This window comes from Melanerpes formicivorus, unplaced genomic scaffold, assembly GCF_026170545.1.
Source record: "Melanerpes formicivorus ecotype bairdi unplaced genomic scaffold, bMelFor1.0.p_v2 SCAF_5, whole genome shotgun sequence".
NCBI lineage: Eukaryota > Metazoa > Chordata > Aves > Piciformes > Picidae > Melanerpes > Melanerpes formicivorus.
The window spans coordinates 24,457,922-24,479,447 of NW_027142357.1; the positions used below are offsets into that span (position 1 = coordinate 24,457,922).

The window sequence follows — 21,526 nt, forward strand, 5'->3', positions numbered from 1 at the left end:
GACAACCACTTGATCTTACTCGTCTAATAATATGCTTGGTTTTCACATTGTCTCTGTAGTTTCAGATATATATCAAATATTGACTCAAATTAATCTGTGAATTTTCAGATTTGAGCAAGAATTTATAAACAGTCTCATTAGAAAACACACCAAAGTTGAAGAAAAATACTTCTGGACTGGTTTGCAGGATATTAGCCAATCAGGAATATATTCTTGGGGTTTAGTGGATGGAGAGAAAACTGAACCTGTGACGTACACTAACTGGAATTCCTTGCAACCAGGTAACTTTAACAATTAAAAAACAAATCATTTTATATTAAGCAAGCATTGGAGTTCCATGTTACAGAGCTCCAAGCACAAAATAAAATCGTTTCACAAATCTGGATTTTTTCAAAACCAGCCAGTAACTTGAAATTTGTCTTTGGCAACTTAAATCTTAGAATTTTCGGGAGGATGTGTGGCTATGCCCAGTGGAAAGTCTCTTGGAAAGTGGGAAACTAGGGACTGTAAAACCACTAAAGCATTTTCTGTCTGCAAAAAATACATTGGACTGCCTAAGGAGCCAGAAGTGCTCCCAAAGCCAACTGATCCCTGTCCTCCTGGGTGGCACAATGGATCTGGCCTTGCCTGCTACAAGGTAAAATGTTTTTCCTATTAGATGCCAATTATTCTTTACTGTCTTGCAGCAAGATTGTGATTAGATACTTCATGACTTACAGCTGCTCTGAAGGGTTTTTCAAAGATGTTTTGCACTGGGAGGAAGAATTCATGCTGACTGTCTCCAGATACTCTCATGCATCCTCCTCTGCTGACTCCTGAAACACACAGTACGCCTCTGTCTGCACCTTCTGTGGTCAGCTTTGCACATCAGAGCTAAGCTGTGTTCTTGGCAGCAGACGGAGGTGTCGTTTCTGTCTGATAACCTGCCTGCCATCATCTAGCACACAGAGACACCTGAATAGGGGAGGAAAGTGTTTGCATCATTTCTCCTTGTCCTTTTCCTTTCAGTACTCTTAGAATGTAGATAAGAGAGGTAATATTTTCTATGGTTGGAATATGGATATACTTGTCAGAAAAGTTCAGCCTCAGTTGTACTTCACTGTTTTTGAAGTAAATAGTGGAAGTAAGCAAACTGTTAGCTGGGATGGCTTAAACAAGTTTCTCTTTAGAAGGGCAGGTTTGTACCCTCCTGTTGACAGTCAAATCAGGTTAAAGATGAGGCTATTCATTGGCTTGCTTACTCATTACATCTGGACTCAGTATCTGCAGTGAGACATGTCTTGTAAACAGCTCATGTGGCAAAGTGGGGAAACCCAGCTTGAGTAACAAGACTCTGGGCAGGGATCCAAAAGGGATGGATGGGTCTATCTGATGTGCAAACATAGCTGTCCCATAGCTGATAAGATGTGACAGCTGGCCTTGGCAACTTCTCCAAAACTCTTGGTGACCCAGCACAGCGTGTATGTTCAGAGAGATCCAGCTGATGGGAACTGACTTAGACTGAAGTCAAGGGGATCAAGTGGACATGTTAGCTGAGGTGTATGAGCAAAGTGCGCAACTCCTGATAGGTAGAGACAGCAGACAGCGTGCTGAAGAGGACCCTGCGGCACCCAGAGTCCTGGTTTCAGTGAACTTTGAGCTTTGCAGTTCACCATAAATTTGAAAGAACAACATCTCTTAAAACCTATAAATTGGCTTGCAGGTTTGGAATGAGTTGAGTGTTGTTTTCTACAGTCTTTCTGGTAAAGAGAAACAGAAAATCTGCCATATGGAATATGTTGCATTTCAACTAAATGTTGTCAGCTGAACTTCAGAGTCTGTCTGTTATCAAACAAACTGGAAAAAAAAATAATTGTTGACAAGTCAAGTGCTCTCCCTATGGAAATGCCAGTTATTCATTCCTACCAAGGGTGGCCATATTTGAGTATTTCAGGAATGTTTTAAAAATGCTGTCACTTGTGTAATTTTGTACTCTGACGTTTGGCTGTTGTGAAGTTCTTCCACAGTGAAAGAGTGCTGCGAACTAGGACTTGGGAAGAGGCAGAAAGGTTCTGTGAAGCACTCGGAGGCCATCTGCCCAGTTTTAGTCACTCAGAAGAAATCAAGGCACTTCATTCTATCCTGAGAAAAATAATCAGGTAACAGACTTGCACTTGAAGTTTTATTTCGGTTGCATTCTTCGGTAGATTGCAAATGCTGCTGCTGACCCCAAATGGCAAGTATGAGACAGCATGTGGTGCCTGTTTCCCACAGTAAAAACAGCTAGATGTGGCATTTGAACTGCTGGTCGTGTCACTGCCTTCCTGGAAAATGTCAAGGGAGTACAGCTTGGGCAAATGTTTTGCATTGCTAGAGGGAACACAGGAAGAGGGAGATTTGCTTGAGCATCTTTGCAGTATTTGAATTTAGGTTTGTGTTGTTACAAAGTTTCATTCTTTATGTTGAATTTTTGCACAACTAGATGGTAGTTGTTGCTGTGCAAAACTTCATAGATTCATAGAATGGTTTAGATTAGAAGGGACCTTAAAGATCATCTAGTTCCAACCTCCCTGCCATGGGCAGGGACACTTTCCACTAGACCAGGTCACACAAGGCCTCATTCAACCTGGCCCTGAATATCTCCAGGGAGGGGGCATTCATAACTTCCTTGGGCAACCTGGTCCAGTGTCTCACCACACTCACTGTGAAGAATTTCTTCCTAATATCCAGTCTAAATTTATCTTCCTTCTCAGATTTCTTGTAGGCCCCCTTCAGGTAGTGGAAGGCTGCTCTATGGTCTCCCTGGAGCCTCCAGGTTGAACAGCCCCAACTTTCAGCCTGTCCCTACAGGGGAGGTGCTCCAGCCCTCTGATCATCTTTGTGGCCCTCCTCTGGACCTCCTCCACCAGTTCCGTGTCCCTCTTATGCTGGGGGCACCAGAACTGGATGCAGTACTCCAGGTGGGGTCTCACAAGAGCAGAGTGGGAGAATCACCTCCCTGGTCCTGCTGGTCACACTTCTTCTGATACAGCCCAGAACATGGGTGGCCTTCAGGGCTGTAAGCCCTTTACCTTACATTAATTTGTATTTACTGATACATTCTTCAGAGATGAGTTATTATTTCAGTTTTTCAGATAAGTCTCATCTTTATTCATTAAATGCTTCCTGACTGAACTGGGTGCTGTCTTTTAAAAACATGAATACTGTGGTGTCCAGCAGTCTGGTTGGCACAACTCCCATTTGGCATAACTGCAATAACACTAGATGGGCATTAGATGGGTGTGTTGAGTTTTTTGGTATCAACAAATTAAATGCTACATAGTTTATGAGTCTAAGGCTCTATTTTTAATCAAAGGAACTGTCACTGCAAAGCTTTATTAGGCATTGCTGTGGTGTCAGATCCTTGTGTAATATGTTGGTTTTTTTGATTGGCAGCCTGTTTTTTCAGTACTTTTGCCAGCTTAAGCTCAAATGCTGACAATTGCATGATCTAGATCTTTTTCCTCAATGAACTAAATCAGGATTTTTTTCAGAAGCTGCCAATGTACAACACTGTCATTGAATTTTCAAATCTGATGAATGGAGAGGTGCCTTCTTGAAAACCCAGTGAACTACTTTAGATGTGCACAAGTAATGAAAATTACTCAATGTTTGTGTTAATAAGAGACAAAACCAAACTTGTGTACTCTATATATAGTTGGCATAGCTTGTATAAAAGCCACTTGTGATTCCTTTGCTGAAGTGACTAAAGACCCTGAAATAAAAACTAGTGCACTAGCTGTAGATCATCTTACACTCTTTTGCAGTTAGAAATTTTGGTTTAGTATACCTAATGTACAATGAAACATGAATAGGAGAGTAACTGATTTTATTTTCCTACAAGTACTTGGGACTAGTTTTCAGTTTGCAGACCTCTGACTTATGAACAAATGGCCATTAACTATAATTAGTTAGGAGTTTAAAGGTAGAGATTTTTTTCTGTCTTTCCAGAAAGTCAGCTGACATATGATGCTACTGCAGTTCCTTTATTTCAGAAGGCTTAAACTTAGCCTGGTGGGAAAGTCCTGGTACTTCACTATTACTCTACCAGAACTTAAATAAGGGGTGGTATAAGCCCAGTACGTAAGTAAGGGTTAATATATTGAACCCATTATAAACTGACTTTGCAGTCAGTGTTGCTGTGACTGTATATGTCAAATATAACCCATTCCACAATGTTTTCATCAGGGTTAGGCCCTTCTAAAGCACTGCAGAACTTCTTGAACAGATATATGACATTTAGTATTGCCCCAAGTCTTTTAAATGCTGTTTGTTTATTTAATGAAGTGTTTAAGTTACGCTTTTAAATTACTCTGAGGGAGTATATAGAGTATTTTGGAGATCAAAAGTCAAGGGTAGCTTGTCTGAAAATAATCTTGTTTGAGAAAGGAAAGAAGAAACTAAGGGATTTATTTCACCAAGAGCAAATAATCTAGATGACTGGGAGAAATCATCCTTAGATAATGTTAGATGTGATTAGCTGCTGAAGTATGCTGGCATGTGGTTTGTCTATGTTGTCTGCACTTAGTGCAAACACTGACCTAAACTATTAATTCAGTGCACTTATTTCAGCTTGGGGAAGGAGCCACACCTTGGCTTCTTTGGTTTCAGGTTTTTTTTCCCTTTGCACAGTTGTCTGGTGACTCATTCAGAGCTGTTTGTTTTTAAATGTTAGCAAAAGTTAGCTTGGTTCACCAGGAAAAGGGCAGCTTGCCTAGTCCATTCTGTTCTTTACTCAGATTCCACCTTAGAGGCAAATGAGAGCTAGAATTGCTGCAGCCAAGTTGGGTGATTGCCATTGGAAAGGAAAATAAAATTTGCCTGCCAACCTTCCCCTGCCTATAGGAAACGGGAGATAACCTCTTTTCACTTCTAAGAACATGATACAGGCAGAATAGATCCAGTACTGTTACTTCCATTCTCTTGGGGTTGTTTTTGTGAGCTTTCTGCAGCTTATAGCTGGCAGCAGTTCTGGACATGAGGAGACTAACAGCTTGGCTTGGTTAGAAATAACATTTCAATGAGGACACCTTACTGGAAAGAAATCAGTTGCCTTTTATATGCACAACTCTGTTGCTGTAATTATTCTAAATCTAGAAAGCCTCACTAACACATGAGTTTGAAAGAAAATAATGATCTTATTCTGAACACACTGGTCAAAACAGCTATAAAGCTGAGGTGCAAGTTGTAGTAATTCCATTAATACAGCTGCTTTTTTCTTCCACTAAAGAGTAGGTGATTAACTGGATGGGGATTCAGCTAATGGCAGCAGCCTGTTCCAGAGGGAAGAGGTAGAGGTCAAATGGACTTCATATATGCTTTTAGGCCAACATTACTAGGGATTAAATGATGCCTTAAATCACGCTGTTAGGGAGTTGACCCACATGTACTTGTTACTTCTTGTCCAGAACTAGGTTGAACGCCAAGCCACAGCAGCTTCATTTAGGCTCTTTATCATGTGTTGGAACTGACATAAGGGACAGGAAAAAAAATCCTGGTTTTGATTTCAGCAGTAAGAAGATGACAATAGAAAAGTTACTGGTTTATATTCCCTTAACATTGATCTAAACTGTAGTTCTCTATTCCTGCACAACACTGACTTTTTTTAATGGAAGTTTTAGTTCTTTGTGAAGGAAAGGCCATTGGTGTTCTGTAGGGATTACTGGAGATGTAGTCTTTAATTGTTAATCAACGTGGAGTCCATTGTAAACCACAAACTGGACCTATTTTTTAGCTTAAAACTCAAGATAATCTAGATTTTTATACCAGTCCATAGGATGGATTTTAAATATTTTTAAGTGAGGGGATAAATACTTAAAGTACAAGCAAATTCCTTCCTGCAAGCTTAGTTGCAGTAGAGGAGTCAATTCTTATTTATCTTAAACACTTGGTTAGATTCTTTTCTGTGATGAGATGATAGTATAATTTCAGAGGGCTCTCAAAGGGCTTTACATAAGATTAAAGGGCTATCAAGAACAGTGTAGCAGTTATTGGATTGCTCATCATCACGTCTTTATAGTTTCAAAAGAAACAAAAATGTGTATTGATGTCCAAGTGCCCAGTCAGCTGGAAAAAGTTTTATTTGCAGGATAGTAATTGTAAATTGGGGGATAAGCAGGACAAATTATTGACTTGGCTCTCTTAATATTTTTTACAAAAAAGCCAAATACAAGTTCTAATACTTCTAAAAATTGCTTCAGTTCCTCAGGTAATTACTGCAGATCCTTTTGAAATTAGTATCTCTCACCTTTTTAGTAGATACTCCTCTGTGGGGATCAGTTGCTTAAGCTACACTAAGTCTGTAGGTGACAATTAGGAGGGGGGGGGTGTTGGGCAATGTGTGGTTCATAATTTGCAAGAACAATCACAGAAAAATAAAACCCTAAAGGCAGATTACCAGAAGCCCCTTAGCTGCTTGACATCTGTGAATGTTGGCTCACAGTTTTTCTTCCTCTGGAGTGATACAGGGCATTTAGCCTCTTTAAAGGCTCCTTAGTGATACTAAGACTAAAGACTCATCAGTATGATCAGATCACAATACCAGGATCACACTATCACATGAATGACAGAAATTAATACTAGAGTTGGCAAAAAATCCAAAATGGGCATTGTTGTTGCCTGATGCTTTTCTTCTGATGGGAACCTTACCAAATAAAATGCTGTTGTCTGTGGATTTCATGTACTTAGCCCATGTCCTCTGGGATGAGCTGTTTGTTGGTGCTGCACTATCAGCTATTTTAGGCTCAATTTAGCATCATTACAGTGAGCCGGGTGGAAAAGTAGTAGCATAGTCTTACTAAAGAATTTCTTAACTTTGGCCTCTGATTTCATAATATTGCTTATACAGGTAAGGTCTGAGTCCATCTCTCCATGTCATAAAATTATTTCCATAAACTTCCCATGTTCTGTCTTAAAATGACTTTGTCATCACTCTTTTATTGGGAGCCTTTTCTAAACTCTGACCTCTGCTGGTCAGACATCACTTTCAATTTTGACCCTAAATTTGTTTTTGAGTTGCCATTCTTTCAGACTTTTTGTTGAAGTAACTTCTCTTATTGGAGTGTAGTCTCCTGAGATATTGTAAAGAATAATTATGTCTTTTCCCTGTCTTTTTTTGTCACGGCTAGACAAGAAATTAATTCTTGTTAATAACCTAAACTCCCATTTCCTCATATAATCTGTATTCGTTCCCTGTGTTTGATACAATATGAGCTTATGGATTAATTTTACAAGAGCCCTCTGCTGTGGCAGCAGTACTTTAGTATTTCCGTTAGACAACCTGAAGTAGATGCTGCGATACAAAACTAGCTTGCAGTTTGATTTGCACATGCATAATTTTTTTAATAGTAACTTTAGACAGGTAAGCAGTAGTAAAGACTACAGTAAAGGCAGATTTATGTATTTACAGTGTAAACCCATTTTAGGAGGCAACTATTTATCTTGGAACACAGCTGAAATCTTGAATTTAAATGTCCTTGGCTTATGAAAACCAAACAAGTGAAATCTAGGAAAAAAGAAAGTTTTGACTTTAGTTCTGTAAAACAGAGTCAAATTTCTATTGCCGTTTGTTAATGCAAGCATTGGAGTCAGTGCTGTTATGTGCTTGTTTATACTTCTTATGAAGGTGCATAATTGAAATACACAGCCATGCTCAGTTCATTTGTATCACTGAAAAATTAAATATGGAGCTAGTTAGTCTGCATTGGTAGATGTTTTCCTGTGGTTTGAGCTGATGGTGTGGAGGGAGATGACCTGAGATGGGCAAGAGAAAGAAGAGCAAGCCAAATAATCACTGTGGGTATGATTCTGGAGTAAAAGTGTACATAAGAGACCTTTATATCAGGTGGCAACTGATAAAGTGGTGATGCTGCAAACAAAAGAATTTTTTGATTTAGTTAGTGGGCATGGAAAAACAACCTACAGCTCTTAAGAGAAAAGTACAGAAATTAACCTAGCCAATATGCCTATTTTCTCTTTGAACTGCTACAACTTGCAGAAGTAAACCTTTGGTTTGTTGCTTCATCCTAAGTAATGCCATAACATAAATCAGATCTGAACTATATGTCTAGCTGAAGATTTTATCTTGTTTATTTACAGCAATGACAGATGGGTATGGATTGGAATGAATAAGAGGAGTCCAGATTCTTTGGGAACCTGGCAATGGAGTGATGATAAACCCGTAAGTTAACTTCTAACCAGGAAGCATCCTGTCCTGATTTGTTTCAGCTTGGATTAAATGTAAATTGATGAATATTTTAATTAAAATATAGCAGATCCTTCATCAGATGAATAAATCAGAGGAAGATGGTGCACTTAAGAACTGCCATCCAGCCAGGTTTCCAATTAAAAACATTTCTTTAGTAAGGTTAACCTGATTTTGTCCCTATTGCATTAAATTAGTTTAACAGAATTATACTAGTAAACATCTAGGAGCTAGTGGACAGAATGAAATGTCTTCATGCCACCACAGAGTGTAGGGTTTATCAGTTAATTTCCTTGACATGTGAGACTTCTCCAAAAATATCTTATTCAATGTAATAGGTTTATTTGCCTGAAATGTCATACCAGTTACCTAAACTTAAAACTGATCCAGTAACTGGCATTTAATACATATTTTAATAGTGATAAGCGTAATGGGGTCTCAGGTTTGACTGTTTCACTCTGGGGATTACCATAGCAAAAGCAGTTATAAAGCAATCATTCTTTCATCCTGTATGTCCTGTAGGTAACTAGTGTTGTTATGCCACTTGATTATATGGAAGATGAGTATGATACAAGAGACTGTGCTGCACTAAAGGTTAGTTTTCAAGGTTGTTTTTTTTAACAAAAACATGCATATTTTACATTTTTTCCCAGATATGTATTGAATTAAGGTTGACTTCTGAGGTGTTTTCTTTGCATAGTGAAAAAGTTGCTGGTGTTCCCTTTATCAGTCTACGCTTATTATCAGTTTTCACTTACCCAAGCAGGTTTTTTTTATGAACAGAATGCTGTGCTAATGCTAAACTTCCATAGGACTTCTTTTGAACTATAAAGTATTTTACTAACAATGCTGTTGTCTGTTGCATAATGCTACACTATGTATCTCTTGCATATTACACATAACACTGAAGGATGTAATGTAGTCTGAAACAAAAAAGCAAACAGAGCCCTACCAGAAATTTAACATCTAGATTATATTTTCTGAACTGCAATCTAAGAAAATATTTGAAACCTATAACGGGGGTGCTGTAACCAAAATGGCAGTGTTTGTGCTTATTGTGTGGTTTTCTTTGTTTACCTGTGAAATAGACTCGTATGTGCTTTGTTGGTTTCCAATTCAAAATGTTATGCCTCTGCGTAATTCCTGACTCTTCTTCATTGCTTAATTTAGTCTTGATGGCATGAGTTTTCAAATTACTTTAAAATTTTTTGAAGCATCACCTGACTTTTTATAAGATCATTCCAATACCATCCCTTCCTGTAATCTAATTAGAACACCTTCTGCTTTTAGGATTTATTGAAGAAAAGGATAGTTACATTCCTTTGCTTCGGTTCATGGCTATTTCCTCTCGTTATCTTCTCCCGTATTCGTGACCCCAGGCTGAGTAGCTGTCAGCATTAAGCTACTAAAAATCTCAGGCAAGGAGAGCAGTTGGAAGGGGTCACTGAATATAATAATCTCCATCCTCTACTTGCTACGTATAGACATGTTCTTTCACTAAGTGATTAAAAGTTCTCCTTATTTGGGAGATCAGGAAGAGTGGAGTCATATTTTAAGATTGGTTGTAAGAAATAATCTTAGAAATAAGAAAGATTATTTCTCTATTTCTTCAGATGGTTCTGTTGAGCAGAAATGAGAATCCTTTAAGGGCAAGAAGTTGCAACAGATAATTCAGTAATAAGCATTGATGAGATCCTGTACACTACAAAAAAAACAAACCAATGCAACCAAAAAACCAAACTTAAAAAAAAGCCCAACAAACAAACAAAAAAAACAAAGAAGCAACAGTGACAGACTTCTCTGTGTGGACTGACCTTGAGCCCTTTACCTAGCTGCTTCACAAACTTGCCTAGCAAGAGTTACAGTTGTGTTTACTCATTTTTATATGAAATAAACTGTGGGACTAACACCACAGTGAAATATCCTGACTTTGATACAGTACCTTTTAATACAGTTTCATTTCACATTTCAGAGGCCTCTGCTATACCAACTCAGTTCTCTGCTCCTGCTTTTTTACAGACCTCTCAGTTTTCACGGAGATCATTTTGGAGGTTTTATTTCCATGAAGGCAGAGACCTGGAATTTTACTTCAAGCCTTTTGACTGTGAAGCTAAACTTGAATGGGTCTGCCAGATAACAAAAGGTAAACTGCAGTTACATCCATGGCATTTACCCTCACATGAAAGAGATTATGATTTATTACCACTGAGTTGCTGTTATTACCCAGTATCAGAAGCTTTGCAAACAATATTTTACCATTTCCTCTCTGAATTGTTAAGAGGACAGTGCATGAGATGTCTTACATGTGTCACATACAAAAAGACATGAGCTTGGAATATTCAAAGATACATTGGAAAATAACTGTGAGGAAGAGGCAATATCAGTGCTCCCATGTTATTTCTTGACCCATGAAGCAAGAAGTGGCTTCTCATTAGGGAAGTTGATAGAAGTTGCTGAGTTGCAGCATTTGTGGATTTTTCTTAATTTACCAACACAAGACTTTTCTGATTCTATGATTTTTCTTAGTGATGTTTATAACTATGTGAGCGCAGATATCTTGGGTGCACAGTTTGTTTCAATTTTAGGTGAATTAGCCTTCTGGTAAAATGCTGTATTATCCCCTCACTGTATTGAGACAGAGGAGTGAGAATACAAAAGAATGGCACGGCCAGGTTTTAAAATGTGGTATGAAAAGTGCTGCAACCCAGTTTGGCTGTTTGTTAAAAGGCATTTCAGGAGATGAAACTTCATTGTTGTGGGAAGATACAGGTAATTATATTACTCTGCCACTTGTATTTCACTTGTGAGGAAAAAACTCAGAGATGTTTAAGACTGAGGTGTACAAAGATTCTGTTATTTTTTCATCAGCTTATTTGAAACTGTTGAACATGTATAATTTCCTTCTCCTTTTATTTTTTCCATCATTCATCCTAAGATACTTGAATACAATTTATCACTTTCGTTATTGGTTATCACAGTCTTGTCAGAAGGTGAACTTGAAGTGACTATTCCTGTTCTTTTTTTTTTTTGTCTCCCTTTCTCTGGACAGGTAGCACTCCAAAGACACCTGAGTGGTATATACCAGGTAAATTAATTTTCTGTGTATTCTTCCTCTATGTGAATATAGTTGTTGACGCTCTCTGCCTCTTAATAGTTTTATTACTACTGTATTACTTGTGTGATACCAACAGAGGTAGAATTCTGATAGAATTCAATAGAAAACTGATAGAGCTTAGAATGTAAGGAGTGTTGGTTCTTCCCAGCATCAATCTGAAATTTCTTACTACATTCAGGAAAAGAAAGGATGAGTCAGAATTGATTTCTTATGTCTGTGATACTTCTTTTGTGTAGATGAAATTGGAATTCATGGAGCCCCACTTGTTGTTGATGGAGCTGAGCTGTGGTTTGTACCGGATAAAAACTTGAGCTACCAGGAAGCTATTTTCTACTGCCAAAATAATGATAGTGATCTAGCCTCCGTGGAGTCTTACCCAAAACTCAGGACAATACTGTCTCAAATAGAAAAGGTAAGGGGGTGTAGTCTGTCAAACAGACACTTTTCAGTATAGGGGAAATTTTGTCAGTTTTTCCAGTATAAGAGATTGCTAATTCTTCATTTCTTTTTTGCTGTTGTCCTCAATAGTTTATAATTGTACTTGAAAAGAAACATTGAAGCATAATTATTTTAATGCTAGTCCTATAGTGGAATTTTTATATTTAAAAGTAGCCTTAATAACATGGAAAAAAAACTAAAACCACCTTAAATGAAAACACTTCCAAAGGGAGAGAAAATGTCATAACAGGACCACCATGTAGGCATCTCATTGTCTGCAAGTTCTCCACTAAGAACTGTGCCAGTTCTTAATTTTATGCATGGAACAGCATAAAATTACTCATCTGATGAGGGGATTTAATTAGAAATGCATGATGGCCTGATAGCCATTACTGAAAGGGCCTTGTGGTGTTCATAGTATGAAAGTATATTCTTTTGAGGAGTCTTACAAAAATCAAGTTTCAGCACCTCTGTTACTACCTTTCTTACTGCTACTGCTACTGAGACAATACTTTGTGAAATTAGCAGCTTGAAAGCTCTACTCGTGGAATTTCTCCTGACAAGAAGTTACCTGTAAGGAGAAATTACAAGGCAGGAGAAATAGAGGATTTGATCTGCTACACTTGTAACCTTCCCATGAAATATTTGTTGATAAGATATCTGCTGAAAGAACAGAATTACTCTAAGGAAGGAAGGTTCTGTGAAACCACATCAGCTTTAGACAGCTTGCAGCTATCTCCTGGTTGTATAGTAGTGTTCCTGCTATGAGTTTTGTGGGAATCATGTATCTAGCACACACGTACGACAGTGCTGCAAGTTATTCTGTAGCTTTGTCCTGCACAGTGGGGAAAAAAGAGCTTTATTTTTCTAGTAGATACAGGTGTTTGTGTCCTTGGCATATCAGTCTCAAACTGTATTCTTGCCTATGGCTGAAGAACAGTAATTTCTGCACATTTTAGAAACATTTTAAATGAAAATCATTTTTTGTCATTGATTTATTTGTGGAGCTCTTTCTCTTGTAAAATACTGAGGTATTTGTTCTTTATTTCTGCAGTTATCAAACAGTGAACAGAAGTGGTGGCTGAAGTTTATTGATTATGGCTACAGTTATCACTCACCGTATGTAGAATAATTATGGGATAATTTATTGTAAACTTTTTTTTATGTGCTTTTTAGGAATATAGTTAACTAGAATGATTTCCAAAGGGAAATATTTTATCAGATTTGTAAAAGGTTACTTCCTCTGTATCATCTGTGAGAAGTAAGACAAATAATTTGAACTAAGCTAGAAAAAAGTACAGCATTATTTAGTGACTACTGTTCTCGTCTTCCATTCATCTGTACCTGCACCTATTCCTACTGTGCTTCACTTAGACCACAGAGTACCTAAACCAGAGAGAGCAGAGTTGTGTAGTGCTCAGACAAAACAATTGGTGGTTAAGACAGTGTGGGTGCACAATTAAAAAGTGGATATCTTTCAAAATATTACTGAAATATTTTAATGACCTGCCAAATTCTGAGTTCAACTCCAACATTGTTGATGTCAAAACTTTTAATTCCTAATAACTAAATTCATAATCCATTTCTTGTGCATCCATCAGAGCTCCAGATTTCAAAGCTATTGGGCTTTTGACATCTTCATCCTGGCACGTGAATCCTTGAAATCTGTGGTCCTTGTAGATAATGTATTCCATTGATCTTTAAAATGCTTTTATTGTTTGGGATTTTTTTTTTGTAAGGCTGCTTCTCTCTTCTGACTGTGGAACTGAAAAAAAAAAAAGGTTCTGAATAGATCCTCTCTGGCTCTGAGGATATATGAGAAATACCTGAGAACAGGGAGTAGGGAATTGTTTTAAAATGTTTATCTTCCAGTTAGGTAACACCAAAGTCTTGGAGGGCTTATATATAGTATAGCTCTCTAGTGCTGAGATGAGTCACAGCAAACCTTACACCATGCCATTCGTGGCTGCAGCAAAGGATCGTGGCCTCCTTACAATGACAGTTTTTCACTTCCCAAAACATTAAAGCAGCATACCACTGTGAAAATACAATGAGAGCTACTGCCCATTCTCATTACTTATCCTGACTGTGCTGTGGTTTGCAGCATGATGATAAATAACCTCCTACCCTCATTCTCCACATCTCAAAAAAAAACCCAAAAAAATTTGGCTGTGGTATACAAATACTGAACCTACCACATATTTGTTCCTTGTGTAGTTTTCCCCCCCTCCTTTCTAGTGTTTTGGGGCATATCCTAGAAACAGTTACAAGCCCAAGTTCTTGTTTGCACTGACTCTATTGCTATCAGAGTTTCCGCTTGAAGATTAGAATGGATTGGTGATTGACTCTGAAATGTTTCTATCCAGTTTACAGTTATTTTCACGCTTCCATGATCGATTCCTGAGAGATTGCTGGTATGTTTCTAGAAAGAACTGGTATAGAGGTAAGGCTGGTTTTATTTGTTCACACCTCTCTGTCATTATTTTTCATTAAGAAAAAAAGAGGTAATTACTGTTCTGCCCAAACTCTTATATTGAATGAAAATTGGTATTGAATTAGGAGTGAATGGCTTCTTGATAATAATCCGATTGAATTTTTAATAATTTATTTCTTCCTTCTGGTAGAAGCCATGGTAATACTTCTTGATGACCAGAGGCAAACTTGAATTTGGATGACAAATGTTTATAATTCACTGTCACTGTTTTGCAGCAGAAATTGACTAGGTGACATCTGGTCTAGGTAGTTACCTTTTTTGGTTTTATGCTGCATACTGTGAGCTCAGGAAATTAAGTGGTAGAGTTGTGTTAGGCAGAGGAGCTTGACTGAATATTTGCAACCGTATGTGGATGTGGAGCCACAAATTTCATTGAGTAGCGGAGGCATACTGGAAGAGATACGCAAAGTAATGGAAATGCCACCTGGTGGTACTTGAAGATTCTTATTTCCTATTTTGAATGTTTTCTACTGGGGGTTTGGGTAACCCCTGGAGAACAAATAGTTCCTCTTGTCTGCTACCATTTCCACTTTAAAGCACATTTCCCCCATTATTCTGTTTTATGCTGTTGACCTGTTTTCATCCCTGTTAGCCAGAAATTGCTCTTGACTAGAAAGCCAGTCCACTTACTGTAGCAATTGTGTAAAGCAGTACAGGCCAGATACTCTTTATATGGATGTTGAAGGATTCCTTTTGTCTTCAATGACCTTTAGGTCACAGACCCTTTATGACAGGGTATGAGATTAGTCCTCATATTCAAAATCTCCTTATTTCATGATTTTTCTTTTTTGAAGTTACCTCTGTCTATATGAAGTGTTAACCGCTGAAAGTAAAAAATCAGGCTCTGGATGTTTAGGGATATTATTTTACTGTCTGATATAAATCACTTACAGTTGTCTTTGCTTTGCTGTAACTTTTAAAGCTTTAGATTGCATGGTGCTTCACCACAATTGCACTGAAAAGGACTTTTTATTGCTTTGTCATGTCATAAAGTAGAGATGGCAGTTGAAGATGATGGGCGTTACCATAACTGTTTTTTTTAAACTTCTCTTTCTGCAGACTACCCAGTTAACTGTAACATGAAACTGCCTTTCATCTGTGAAAAAAATAATGCCTCCTTACTAGAGAAGCATGATCCCAGTTACCGCCCGGTCAGAGGAGGTTGCCCTAAAGGTTGGCATCAGTTCCGGAATAAGGTATAGAGACAATGCAGATCAGTCACGCTTAACCTGTTTTTCATAGCCTAGTAAAGTGGAGTGCCTTGCTGAAAGAGGTGAGGAAGTAGCCCCTGTGTTCAGAAACGCCCTGGGAGGTGGCTTTTGAAAGCTACGTGTAGCAATTAAAATCTCCCCCACTTCTGTCCCTTATTCAGGATTGATGGTTTCTTAATTTTAAAGAAGTAATTTTCATGTTTAGGTCCAAGAATATTTGCTGTATAATTTTATTTTGTGCTCTGCTTTGAATGAAGCAGAAGCATAGAATCATAGAATCTTAATGGCAGAAGCATCTTAATTCTCTCACTGAGTAATCATAGGCAGCAAGCTGGCAGATGCTGCTTCCTAAGTTCTTTAAGGACTTAATAACTAGGAGTAGCTTTTAGGAATGAACCAACAGATCAGAAGCCATAGAGCAGTGTATTTCAGTAGTATGTTTTAAGGCAGACATCTAAAGTCATAGTGAGACTGTTATTTGGCACACATTATTTTGTACCTAAGAAGACGTGTGCATTGTGCCAAGGTTTGCAGATCTACTTCACGTCAGTGCAGCGCACAGCTTTTGAGTTCCCATGCAGTTTCTCGCTAAAGTTAGTGCATTACAATGCAGGTTCCTGACCCTGCCCTATCTGACTTCAGAGTTCTTGTGTGAATTCTCATTCTTGGAAACAGTACCTGATTAAAAATTGCTGAATTGTGTTCGTCAGTGAATGAGGAGTTAGTCAATGGGAGCCTTTTTTGGTTATGTTTTCTGCTGAATCTAATAAAAAATGCATGCAGCTAGTATCTGTTCCCTTGCTTTCTGAGAAAAAGAACTGCATGGTATTGCAGGAAATGTGAAATGAGGTTTTAAGGTTGGCTTAAGAACCTTTTTATACGGGTTATTTCTTAGGAAGCACTGGTGTGATGAAAATCAGTTTCATTATGTTTATTTTGCAGTGTTTTCTAAAGATGAAACCTGAATATTTAACATTTAATGCAGCTAATGAAAAATGTGTAACTTTTGGAGGCTCTCTTCCATCTATCTCAAATCAAGCTGAGCAAGGTACGATGGTGAACTGGGGGCACTTTCAATATGCAGCTTCTCTTCCAAATTCAGTATAGTTCTGCTTCAGAGCTTGAGCATAAAACCATTTAGTTATCTGCAGGAATATTGGAAGCATTCTAAAAATCTAAGACAGTAAAAAATGTGTTATAGTTGCTTGCATCACTGGAAACATAACATGGAGTGCAGTCATCAAACATTTGAGGAGCAGGTTCTTTATATGATTGCAACCTGCTATAAAAAGAAAAAGTTGTAAAACCTTGCTGAGGGTAGAAGGATCACCACTGAATGAAGAATTCCCATGTTTTGCTTTGCAACTTCAAACATAGCTGAGACTATAGATTTTGCACTGCAGAAAAACACCTTAGGAGCTGCCTCTGTGTGGAAAGGGGGACAACAAGCACAACGCCTGCTGGACCACATAGGTCTATTAACAGTACTGTGTCTAAATTAACCACCTGCAAGCTTTCAAGAACACTGGTAGGAGGATGGAAGGCAGGGAAACTGCAAAACAGTGGTTCAACATTTGGGGCCTCCCTCTCATCTGTCAGATAAACTGGAGTCATTGAGGTAAATGCAAGTGAAGAAGAAATGTGTTCACAATGGCTGCAGGTGATGTTCAGCCATAAACTGCTGAACAAGGGAACTGTACTTGCATCAATATTCTTGCGGATAATTTATATCTGAAGTAGCTCAGTTGAATTGTGCAGTGCGCACAGAGCACTTTTTTTTTATAAGAAATGGAATGTGAGAAGTGGACTAGGGAGGCCACTAGTGTTCCTGCAGGCAGCAGCTGAATGGCAATTTTTTTTTTTTACTGTTGTTCCTGGGGTGGAAGAGTTGTAATCACACTGAAATACACATCTGAGACCTTAAGATTGCAAAAGCATAGCCATTCTGCAATGTTATGTAGCAGGCTCTTTTGTCTGGTTTGGTGCATATGGAAATGTTTTTTCTTGTTTGTTTTTCTTTCCCCTTTGTAGTGGAGGCCTCTTACATGGAAAGAAGGCACAGTCCTCTTCAAGAGGCGTGACTCTTTCTGTAGACTGCTTCTACTCCTCCCAGTGGCAATAGGTGGCTGGCTAGCTCTGACATGTGTATCTTCAATAGCTTTGTCTAGCTCAGAAAATAGGCTCTGGCTAGTCTGGCATATGGCCAATAGTTAAGACATATCAGCAGTAGCTAATTATATAGCTTTAATTTGTCTTCCTAATCTAGACAAGCTCAGTGAATACCTGGTGCCTGGGGATACGCTCAGTAAAAGGGGTCGAATTAAGGTTTTCCATACTGAATTTTTTTCCAACTGAGCCTAACTTCTTTTGTCCTGCCCTGCTTTCTCTGATGGTGGGGTGGGCAAACTCTTCCAAAATCCAAGAAATGCTTCTAATTTATGGTATACATCAGTAGGAGAGGAAGATGGGATATAGGACCTCCCCCATCAATTCAGAGAGGGCAGGAAGGAGCTCTTCTGTTATCTCTGCAGGGAGACAGTAGAAGATTTTGCAGGCCTATGGAAAAGCATCTACAAATGTTTGGATGTAAGTGCAAGAATATAAAGTAGTGGGCAGAGAAACAGGTTAAATCCACTATCTGCTCCTCAGATGAGAGTTTGGAGGGCAAATACCAACATTCTGCTCCTTTCAGATAAAATCAACGTGAAAGGTACTATCTTACGGGAGGAAGGGATGATAAGCATTTGGCAGTCATAAAGGGCTGGGAAAGTTAACACAAATGGGAGTTGTGTTATTTATGTGAAGTTTTTCAGATGTTTACTGTTGTTGTCTGAATCACAATATGTACATTTACTGTTCTGTCAAACAGATTATATAACATCCTTGCTGCCTGGTATGCCAAAAGATATTTGGATTGGCTTGCAGTTTCTGTTCAGCACAAGGGAAAACAAATGGATAGATGAGAGCAGGCTGTTGTACAGTAACTTTCACCCTCTACTGACAGGAAGATTAAGGAAAATTCCACTGGATGTAAGTTCTTACTTTTGACTTCTCTTGTCTGTTGAGTAATGAAATTTGGAATATTGACCCTATCAAAAGAAAAAAAGGGGGAAAAAAATAACAGATGAAATCCCCAATTTAGTGGTTTTAATTGACACACAAGGTGGCTGACAGTAAAGGAGTTCTGTTTACCTTTATTTTGACGGCAACTTCTAGACGGAGGTATGAAACAATGAAGAGTGAAGGAGAAAAGCTCAAACAACTATTTAATAACTCTTCTGGAACTTGTTTATGTAATATAAAGACTACATGAAAACAGTAATCAAAAAATGTCATCAGTAATTCTTGATTCAGTTACACTTGGAACCCATCTGTAAACCATTATACGTTGGTATTTTGTGTGTTGCCCTACCCAAGGTGAAGCATAATAAATATAATCAGATCACACCCACAAACAAGATTTAAGTGTTAAATAATTTAATTTAATATCCTCCCCTCTATTTTAAGTTATGATTTCTTTTTGAGTCCAGCCACCTGGTAGTGTTTTTAAAATAGGCAAGCTGTATTGCACCACTCCTTTGAAGCTTCTTCAGCAAGTTCAGTCAGCTCAGGTTCTCCTACCCTCATGTTATTTCACCTTCTCTACACAAGTATGTTTATGTCTCTTTTGAGTCTGATAAGCATATTTCTGGTTTTTAGCTTTTTGATGAAGAATTTAACAATCAGTGTGGTGTAATCCTCAATGGCCCCAAATCACAGTATGTTGGAACATGGAATTTCACTGCTTGTGCTGACAAGCACTACTTGGGTATATGCCAGCGGGCTATAGGTAAGTCTGAAGAGTCAAAATAATTGCACACAGAGTTTACAGTTAAGATGCCAGGAGACCTTTTAAGGCGTTTAATTGTTGCACTTTCAAGAGCAAGATTCTTGTAGAGACCAAGCAGATAAATTTTGGAAAAGCAGAGTGTGGAGGATCATCTGGGACCTATTTTCTCAGCCATTCAGAATATTTCAGTTCATTTTTCAGAGCCCAGTTCAAAGGGATTCTGTTTTCCTGGGAGATTCTACATGGTTTCAGTGCTACAGCAGATGGGGCTGTAATGTTCCATGCGTAAAGAGGTCATGTACATAAAGGGGTGGAACAAGTTCCTCTTTGGAAGTGTGGGCCTCATTGTGGAAGTGAGAACCTCACAGTATTTCCATCCTCCTTAAACATATCTGTGGGTTTTAGCACTATCAGAAAAGAGTGTATGGTACATCATAAACATTGAAATCAGTCTCCCTAGAGCAAATCTTAAGGGCATACATGGAGGGTGATGATGTGGAGTGATGCAGCCTTCCCTGGCTTTGTACAGATCTGTCAGTGTGAGTGGGTTTTCTTAATCTGAACTAAAAATAATATTCTGATGCAGCCACGTGGGTTGGTTGATGCAAGTTACTGGAATCAGATCAAACGCATGGAGCTATTATATCTATTTGATTACTGCTATCAGCAAATGTTCAGCATACTCACTTTTGAGTATGTTCCTTTATGTAAACAATCCTTTTAAGTAATTAACATGCTGTCATCTAAAAACAAAGAAAACAAACCAAAACCAGGTGTGCAAAACACCCAAGAATATGCCCACCTTCCTTCTCAAATAGCCAAAGAGATTTCCCTGCTCTGCCCTCATTTTAACACAAATACTCTTCTGTATTTCAGTGCCAGATACTTCAGAAATTGCAAATATCCAGATTAGAATCCTGGATGGAAGAGATGTAGTCTTACAAAATCAAAAAGGGGATTTTCATCAGTGTTGATCAATACAATGTTGGTCTGGGCTGACTGAAATGCTAAGCACTTCTTCCTTGACACAGCTGTAGAGGGTGTAATGAGAAAGGTTTCCAGACAGGCAAAGAATGTGCCCCGGTATGGTCTGATCTTACATTATGATTGTATTAGAGCTCTAAGGGTAATTCAGCAGGTGTCAGGGACATCTGTGAGAGAATCCAGGTTGCCTAGGGCTTTATCCTAGGGGAAAAAGATGATTCATGTTCCTTGGAAATCTTGACATGACTGTGATTTGCAGAACTTCCTGAGACTCAAATCATCATCAATTACTTCTTTCAGAAATGGACACTTGCCCTTGGTTCCATGGTTCTTTGTAGCTGTTTACTAAACGAAAGCATTTGGCATCAGACACAAACCACTTGAATCAATCTGTTTCAGCCTTGTCACTTTTCATATCTATTGAAAGCTGTAAATATCAAATTAATATTTTGTTTCTGTCTTCCTGTGTTTTGGAAAATGGCCCTGTCAGCCTGTCAATCAGCCATTTATATCCTGTTATTTATAGAATGGGATTAAAACAAAAATACACACACCCCCCTCTCAGTGAGCCTTTTTCAGCTTGAGAGATGTTAAATGACAAGGGTTTTCTCCTTTTTTGGAAAGCAACTTTAGTTTTTATTGCATATAAAATGTTTGAGGTTACCGGGCTTGCGTACTTTAGTTTACCATTCATAGGCACGTTTGCATCATTTTTTAACTGCGTTTCACAGAATCCTAGAATGGCTTAGGTTGGAAGGAACCTTAGAGATACCTATCTACTCCAACCTCCCTGCCATGGGCAGGGACACCTCTCAGCTAGACTCAGCTGCTCAAGGGCCCATCCAGCCTGGCTTTGAACACCCGCAGGGAGGAGGCATCTTCTATAGATGCATTTGCTATGCATCACTGAGCTGTATGCCTTGAAGTACGATGCTGATGACTGCAATAAGAGCTAGTGCTTAGAGCACAAATCGTGAATGAAACCTTTTCCTATGCAAGGTGGATTTTCTGCAATTAGTTAAGCACATATGGCAGCATAATCAGTTCCCATTATACCTGTGGATGGCAGAAAGGAATTCTGGGATTGTGCTGTGCTAAGATCTGCATAGGCAAGTTTCATGCCCCATCAGATTTGCTTAAGCATAAACAAACAGGCTCTGGAAAGATAACTGAGTCAGGTTTAGCTGCTGCTGTACTACAACAGAAAGCATTTGCTCTCTCCCATTCATGTATG

General features: G+C 38.5%; 1 protein-coding gene across 2 annotated transcripts in view; it reads left to right on the forward strand.

The window, feature by feature from the left end:
- Window positions 1–21,526, forward strand: part of LY75 (lymphocyte antigen 75) — a 50,579-nt gene that overhangs the window by 14,251 nt on the left and 14,802 nt on the right. For both annotated transcript variants that reach the window (XM_068138782.1, XM_068138781.1), the window contains 14 exons: window positions 109–281; window positions 441–637; window positions 1,996–2,138; window positions 8,116–8,197; window positions 8,744–8,815; window positions 10,241–10,364; window positions 11,271–11,306; window positions 11,573–11,748; window positions 12,829–12,893; window positions 14,141–14,217; window positions 15,328–15,464; window positions 16,422–16,527; window positions 18,349–18,509; window positions 19,179–19,308. In XM_068138782.1, the coding sequence (XP_067994883.1) occupies window positions 109–281; window positions 441–637; window positions 1,996–2,138; window positions 8,116–8,197; window positions 8,744–8,815; window positions 10,241–10,364; window positions 11,271–11,306; window positions 11,573–11,748; window positions 12,829–12,893; window positions 14,141–14,217; window positions 15,328–15,464; window positions 16,422–16,527; window positions 18,349–18,509; window positions 19,179–19,308 (1,679 nt within the window). The remainder of the gene's footprint in view (window positions 1–108; window positions 282–440; window positions 638–1,995; window positions 2,139–8,115; window positions 8,198–8,743; window positions 8,816–10,240; window positions 10,365–11,270; window positions 11,307–11,572; window positions 11,749–12,828; window positions 12,894–14,140; window positions 14,218–15,327; window positions 15,465–16,421; window positions 16,528–18,348; window positions 18,510–19,178; window positions 19,309–21,526) is intronic.